Source organism: Montipora capricornis, chromosome 14 (genome assembly GCF_036669925.1).
Source record: "Montipora capricornis isolate CH-2021 chromosome 14, ASM3666992v2, whole genome shotgun sequence".
NCBI classification, from domain to species: domain Eukaryota; kingdom Metazoa; phylum Cnidaria; class Anthozoa; order Scleractinia; family Acroporidae; genus Montipora; species Montipora capricornis.
Genome location: NC_090896.1, coordinates 46288883 through 46296382, shown reverse-complemented (window position 1 = coordinate 46296382; position 7500 = coordinate 46288883). Strand labels below are relative to the sequence as shown.

General features: G+C 38.8%; 1 protein-coding gene across 1 annotated transcript; it reads left to right on the top strand.

Moving 5' to 3' along the window:
- The first annotated feature begins 1987 nt into the window (after positions 1–1987).
- On the top strand, positions 1988–5797 carry LOC138032412 (melatonin receptor type 1B-like). Its single transcript, XM_068880075.1, has 2 exons — positions 1988–4831; positions 5374–5797. The coding sequence occupies exon 1, from the start codon at positions 1999–2001 to the stop codon at positions 2992–2994; it is 996 nt and encodes a 331-aa protein (XP_068736176.1). The 5' UTR covers positions 1988–1998; the 3' UTR covers positions 2995–4831; positions 5374–5797.
- The last annotated feature ends 1703 nt before the right edge of the window (positions 5798–7500 follow it).

Here is a 7500-nt window from a genome sequence, read left to right as displayed (position 1 = left end):
TTTGTTGATGAAGAGAAAGAAGTCAATAATGAACTTACGTCTCAAGATTGATGAGTGCGATAATTTTCAGTGGTAATATTTGGTCATGTTAAGTGAAGGCTGAAAGGCCGGTATTTTTGTCAGCCATAACAGTGCCTTGATCAAAAAAAATATATTTATATTGAGCAATGTTCGGGGCTATTAGCCTGGGTATCATTTAAATTGGAAATGTGAGTCGAACTGAAATTGTCCACAGCCGGCATATTGATGCCGCCTTGCGAAGGAGGCTTTTGGAGCGCCACTAGAGGTCTTTGTGCTTCCCTTACGTTTGCAAATGTCTTTGTTCTCTCTTGCTTTTGTTTACGTCTTGTTTAAAAAAATACAACGAAAGTAAATAGCACCAATAGCTTCAAGGAAAACAATTGTGGGCGCTGGAGTTAAAAATGGCGAAACTTCTTTTCGAACTTTCGAAACGCTAATCAAGTCAAGCACCGCCAACTGTCTCGAGATTGCTTGCAGGATGGTCTTGAAGATTCAATATGGTTTTGAGCGGACAAAATGCCAAGTTCACGAACAAAAATTCACTAGTCTTGCCGTCTCGCAAGACCGTGAATTCATCATGATAATTCGTCAACCCTAATGGATCAACTTAACTTATCAGCTAATAGCAATATTTGCTTTTTGGCTTATGCTTGCGGTATTAGGGTCGCGATACTAGGGAGGGGCGACACAGGCAAAACATCAATTAGCTGTCCTCTCACGTAACTATTCCAGCCCTTTATTTTTTTAAAAAGGCCCAGTTACGAATAAAACCACTCCAAGCAGCTTTTAAGTTAGAAGAGAGAATAAAAAACATTTGGATATACTTCGTTGATTTGCAGGGGACAGCCACACTTGAGTACCTGCTTTCCACTTCGCGATTTTTTTATACAGGGATTTGCTGTTTCACTGTGAGAATTTACACAATATACCGTTTTCCTTTGTTAGGGAAGGAAGAGGCTTTATGAGCCCAATATTATACCTGTCACGTCACTTGTTACGAATTTTTCTATATTCACTAATTTCATTTTTTTTACAAACTCATTGTGAATTCAGCCCCCATTGATGCGATAGAAGGGAAATAATAATTATAAGCAGGATCCACTGGTTTTAATTTCCAATTTTAGTCTTAGCTGCGCTGACCACTTTGTCTACGTTTTTGTCCGACAACTGAATTTTCTGCGGGTGGCTTTTTCGGGGTGTATTTTTTTAAATTTGGGGTGACAAGACGCTCTTTTGTTTAATTAGATATATAAAGGCGACGTTACTCTGTCGTCTTCCATGTCGGGATGCTTTTAATTCAAATACCGCTTTGACAACTAAATTGGTTCTGTCGCGGCTTCAGCTGTGAATTCAACTCCGCAATTCTTTGGAAAAGCCAAATACTGGTCTTCTTTGTTAACACCGCTGTACGTGATACGTTATTTTGGTTTTTTTTCTTCTATACTATAGAATTATTAGGCATTGCCCCTCAAACCCCAGGTTTTAATGCCACACAATTTGTACCTACAGGCCTCTCATGTTTTTAATTTGCTTGAGAGAAATACATCTTCGTATATTGAATGTCAGATAGAATATTGCTTGGCGGCGAAAATAGCGGAGACGGCCGAATGACCCCAATTAACACTAAGTAATTTTCCTGCCTTTGGGTTAAGTTTCTTAAGATTTCTTTCCTTGATAGCGTTGACTATTGATACTTCAAAAGTTTTTGACTTTTCATGAAGGGTCAAGTTTAGATGAAAAACCGCGTACATAATTAATCCGAAGGCGCTTTCTAGAGATTAAGATCGGCGAGACACCTAAGTAATACACAGCTGCATAATTTGGGACAAACAAGCTACATGCTTGAGATTAATATTACAGTTTGCAGCACTTAATTATAATCTCCATGGGCTAAGCACGTCCGCCCAATTATTAATACACGATCTCTCGGTTCATCTTTTGCTTTTGTAAGCTCACCTTGGTGGTGAAACAGTCATTATGGAGATTTCACTTTCTACCGAACTGTCACTTAGAAGTCGAAATCTAGCTTTGTTTGAATCTTTCCTGTTTGCTGTCATAAATGTGGCGGCTATTTTTGGAAATCTTTCCGTCTGTTACGCAGTGTATAGAAAACAAAGCCTTCGCACGCTGGCTAACATGTTCATTGTTGCACTGGCTGTGAGTGACATCTTAATGTCCACCTGTTGTATGCCGTTCACTGTTGCAACATTAATCCGAGGGAGATGGATTTTTGGGGACAACTTTTGCCGATTTCATGGTTTCGCCGCTTTCACTTGTGGCTTGGCGTCCCTTCTCACCATGGGGATAATAGCGGTGAGTCGATATTTCTGCATAGTGAAACCTCACAAGTACTTGATGATCTTCAACGCTCGCAAAACTTTCTTCTACATCGCTGCGCTATGGAGCGCAGCTTTTATCGGATCCGTGCCTCCATTTTTCTTTAAGAGCGGTGGATTTGAATTCCAACCGGGCAAGGCGATGTGTCTCTATACCTTTGAAACCCACATCGCTTACACGGCTTTCATTGAATGCTTTTATGTAGCCACACCCCTGCTTCTCATCACGACTTGTTACACCATCGTCTTTTACACCGTCTGGCAGACGAATCGAAATTTCTCGCCAGACAAAAGTCCCCGAAGACTCAGGGCAAACATCGAAGAAGCAAAAGTAACTAAGACCCTGGCAATGGTTATGGCTGGTTTTGCGTGTTGCTGGCTCCCCATAGGTATAGTTGACTACATCGACGCTGCGAGAGGCCAACACACTCTACCTCGACAGGTATACCTAATGTATTCGTGCTTGGCATATTTGAGTAGTACCATTAACCCACTCATATACGGTGTCATGAACAGACATTTCAGGCGAGAATACAAGGTTATGTTCAGGAAGGCTCTGTGCCTGCAGAATTGTCAAAATGTGAGTATTTCGGAAGAAACGTCTGGAAGCGAGGGACGCAAATTTCGCAAGGAATGAACACTGAAGTTGTACAATAAAAACTGTACCATTACTTCCAAGTCTAAGATTTTAACTCTAAGCGCTCGGACTATAAATTCAGGAAGGCCAAGAATGAAGAAAGGAGAAGGGATTTGCAGTTTCCTTATAATATGATGGAATTCCCCATTAAAAGCAGTATTTACATTAAAGCCAGAATTAAGTCATTTTTCAAACTTTCTAATTATCTTAGAAAGCCAATGCACTTTTTCTCTTTTTAAATTTCCTTTGTGTAACCTGTGTTGTATTTTTAATTAAGGAACAGAATGAAGTTGTTCATGAATTCCATAAATTCGAATATGATGCACAATTCGGTCTGGGTATTTAATCAGCTTAGGCGCAAAATGGAATCCAGAGGCAAACTATTTTAGACGAATAATCTACTTTTAAAATCACGTTTATATTTTTGTGGGCCTTTCATATAAAAGTAAAGCATCTTAATTAGTCTTTCTTTTTGGTGTAAAGGTCGTGTTTGTCAGTCTTTTCTTTGCTCGTTCCAGCCCACCTGCAGAAACCGTGATGACATGAATGTAGAGTGTTAGGGCTCGACGATTATAACAGTCAGTACATGGCGATTTTCCACTGGGTTAAAATTTAATTACGGTAACATACTAAGTCTCTGTACGAAAAGAAATTTAAAATTTGTCGGAAAAACTTACTGGAAAACAAAAGCAATGGAGATGCCCATGCTCAAGTGGTTTAGTGGTCGGTTAGGAGCGGAGACAGGTCCGTATATCTAGGTTGATTTTTAAAAGAAAAATGCTCATTTTCCAGAATTCCTTTCCAACTGTCAGTGTCATGAAATAACGATAATCGTATATTCAAAGCTGGTTGATACTATATGATAATCGTAATAGTAGTAGTGTCGAGAATGAGTTGATATTTCACAGCGCCCTCCCCAATCTATTTCGGAGTCAACAATACCGCTGACATATATATATACAAACGGTAAAAACTATACCTGAAAGTGATAATTTTCTTCATTTTATGAAATGCGTTTTCGAATTTTATCACAACATTTTCCTTGCCTTAACTGATTTATAAACAAAACAATTTGTCTGAAGGTGACCTCATTTATGGCGTGTTTCATGTCGGTGTTGTTCCGAACTTCCGATAACCTGTTTTTGTCCTGAAAACAACAAGCGGATTTGATTTTGTCGCGACGATTTAAATTCCAGTTTTTAAAGACTTTACTTTCGACTTTGCCAATCTTTTGAAAACATTTCAATCGGTCAGTGTAAAACGCAGACTGCATACCGGGGGTAAAATGCAGACTGAGGTTATCATTTATCTGTTGCAAAAGCCCAAACCCATTAGAAATGATAACAATTAAGCCTAAATATTGTTTTAGGCCTAATTAGGCCTAAGGTTAGCATTTCTAAGGGGTTTGGGCCTTTTCATCCATTTTTCAACAGTTACGTTATAACCTCAGTCTGCATTTTACCCTGACCGCATTTCAATTACGTGTGCATCAGTGGGAGAATAAGAGGCCGGCCTTAACTTTTTTAAGCCAAAACTCCTGACTGTCAAAGGAAAATCGTTCTTTGCTCACCAACTCTGCTACCAAAAGGCAAAACAAGACTGACACATAAATACAGAGGTTTTGGCTGACGTCATTGTTTGCATTCATTAAAATACGCGTTGCTCACAGATGTCCACCCTGCGAGCAGAGCCTCCTTTTGTCTTTTTCTTTACCGAGGAGGAGAAAAGTAGATCTTACTCGATTCATGCAGAGCCTTTCTCGAGAACGCCAAAATCGAGCAAGAAAAAGAAAGGCTCTGCTTACAGGGTGACAGATGTCATCATTTGACTTCACAAGGTAAAAGAACTTGTTAAACCCCCGGGGGGGGGGGGGGGGGTACTCCCTTATAAGGCCTTAATGGGGACGTGCGGCCAGCCAGGGTATGATTTTTGTCTTGAACAGGGTATCGAATTTATCATTTGTTGTCGTAATCAGGGTATCGATTTTTTAATTTTTGTCTTAAACTGAGTTAAATGTCTTAAACAGGGTATCAAAAATCGGAATTCTGTCTTAAAATGGGTAGGAAAATTAGCGATATTTGTCTTAAACAGGGTCAGGGTGTTAAACTTACTTAGGACTAAATCTCCATGTCCAATTTTTAAGCTATGTCCAATTTTTAAGCCTTTTAGCTTTGACAATGAGCCAGTTATTAGCCATCAAAAACCGATAAATTCTTGGCTGGCAAAGGCGTTAATGATCTCGCATATTCTTTTTAAAATTTCGAATTATCAAAGCATAATTGCTCAGAGATTATTTGGTATATCGTCAATTCAAATTTTCAGAACCGGACAGGTTATTGTGCAATGCACTTTCAATATTCAATACTTTATTCTCGGCAGCTGACTGATCGATTAGAAAACGATGGCTTTGTGTCAATGAGGCAAAGAACCAAGAATGCAAACAAAGACTACATTATAGAAGGAATTATCTCTGTATGATTTCTTCTAGACATCATGCAGGATCTCCGCACAAAAAAAATGAATATATGAGGTAATCTGATGAATGATATTTCATAGGTAACAAGAATCGTTATCAAGGCATCTAAACTCTAAGAGGTTAAGTGACAAGGTTACAAAATATAGCGATTACAAATAGGCAGTTCCAGTGCCACTATCATATACGATTGCTTTGTAAGACAAACTGCCATTTACCTTTTCGCTACGTACTGGATGTGCCGATAGGGTCAATAGTGTATGCGAATATTGTTCTTGGCTTATTAAATCAACATCAGCTTTGTCTGTTGATGACAACTGGTTGCTTTTGTAATAAAATACCTTTTAACAAAGAAATTCGAACATGAAATATATTTTTACCCACTTTCCCTCCTTGAAAATGATCATAAAGTGTACAGGAGAAACACAGTTTCCTGTGATCTTGTTTACTTGGCACTACGTATATCATGCAAAAAACAATGCATGTAACTGCGTAGATATCTAAAGGCGAAAGCCCAAAGGTTTATTTTCGTATGACCCTAAGAGGAATAAATTTCATCTCTTCTCGGCCCAGTAAAAGTAAGACTAGTGAGGGCATAGTTAATAGAGGGGACTGGTTTGGAAGCTCGGCAAACATCAAAGGAGCAAACAAAGATGCCAAGATTTAGGTTGGAAAGTCCACGACCGTGCACAATCTTTTGTTTTGAGCTCATACACTATGTATGAATTACGTAACCAACACGTTTCTATTGGTTAGTTCCTCAGTGCGAAGTAAACAACTATTGTGTTTTGTGCACGGTCAACGCCAAAAAAGAGAACAAAAACTTACAACAAAGAAAGTTTCACAACCATTCCCGTCTATTAACTATAGTGAGGGCAACTAAGGAAAGCGCCAAAAATATTTCAAGTGCGGGCCCTAGCAACGAAACGTTTGTGCAAATAAAGGGTATGCAGACATTGATAAAGCCTCATTTACACTAGCTAGTTTTCCTTGACAACCCCACTTGTCGAGGAAAACTTGCCGACTGTACACACTTGCAAGTTTTCCTTGACAAGTTTTCCTTGTTAGTATAAATGGAAAATATGACAAGTTTTCCTTGCCGACAAGTGCACTTGACAAGTAATTTACACAAGCAAAAATATCGTCCTTGACTTGTGTCCTTGTTCAAAAACTGGCATGCTAGCTTTTGAACAAGGTCACTTGCCAAGGAAAACTTGTTAGTGTAAATGAGGCTTTAACAGAAATTTCTTTTGTTTTTCTTTCTTGAATTTATATTATCAATAAGTTCAAGAACCTACTTTCAACTTATCATAAGTTCACAAGAAAGAAAAAAAGATTCTGAAGAGGCTGGCTTTGTCTTATCAATACCTATATCCACTTGCTAGACTAAACGAGACAAGCTGCTAGGAATGCCATCTTTTAAAAATATTCCTTAGGGCTATTCATCACAATAACTGTCTGAAGCTAACCATTTTTGAATTTGTACTTCGAAGTAAATCACTACAGATCAGCGACTCGCTTTTCTCAGTGACGCTTTTTCAAATGATGCTGTAGTTACCGCCATGTTGTTTGAAACGACTAAAGTTATCACATAAAGGTCGGAGTATTAGCAGTATATCGTGTTATTTTGAAGAGATACCCAACGTAAGGAAACTGAGAACTTGTATAAATATAATGGTGATTCTAAGAGGCGACTTCCGTGAATTACCGGTAGCGCACCCATTTTTAATAGGGACCTTAAGATCTACGACGGCGACTTCTACAAAAACGTGACCTCAAGATATCACTTTGCTTTATCATAATTCTTTCGAGGTCATTCTATCTCGTTCACGTCTTACAATTTGGGCGAAGTATCGTAAAAATAAACTAATACGAGCAGTTACAAAGTCAAAATAGAGAATGAAAGATTCTCTGTTGCATGCTCACGTTGTCGTCAAAACCTCAAATTGGGCATGGTCATTTCACGTCGCCCGCTATAAGGCTCGCGGGATTTATCATTATTATTATCATTGTTAGGAGCGCGGATGGCACAA

Coding starts and splice junctions, on each gene's coding strand:
- LOC138032412 (XM_068880075.1), top strand. CDS start 1,999: ATGGAGATTTCACTTTCTACCGAACTGTCACTTAGAAGTCGAAATCTA.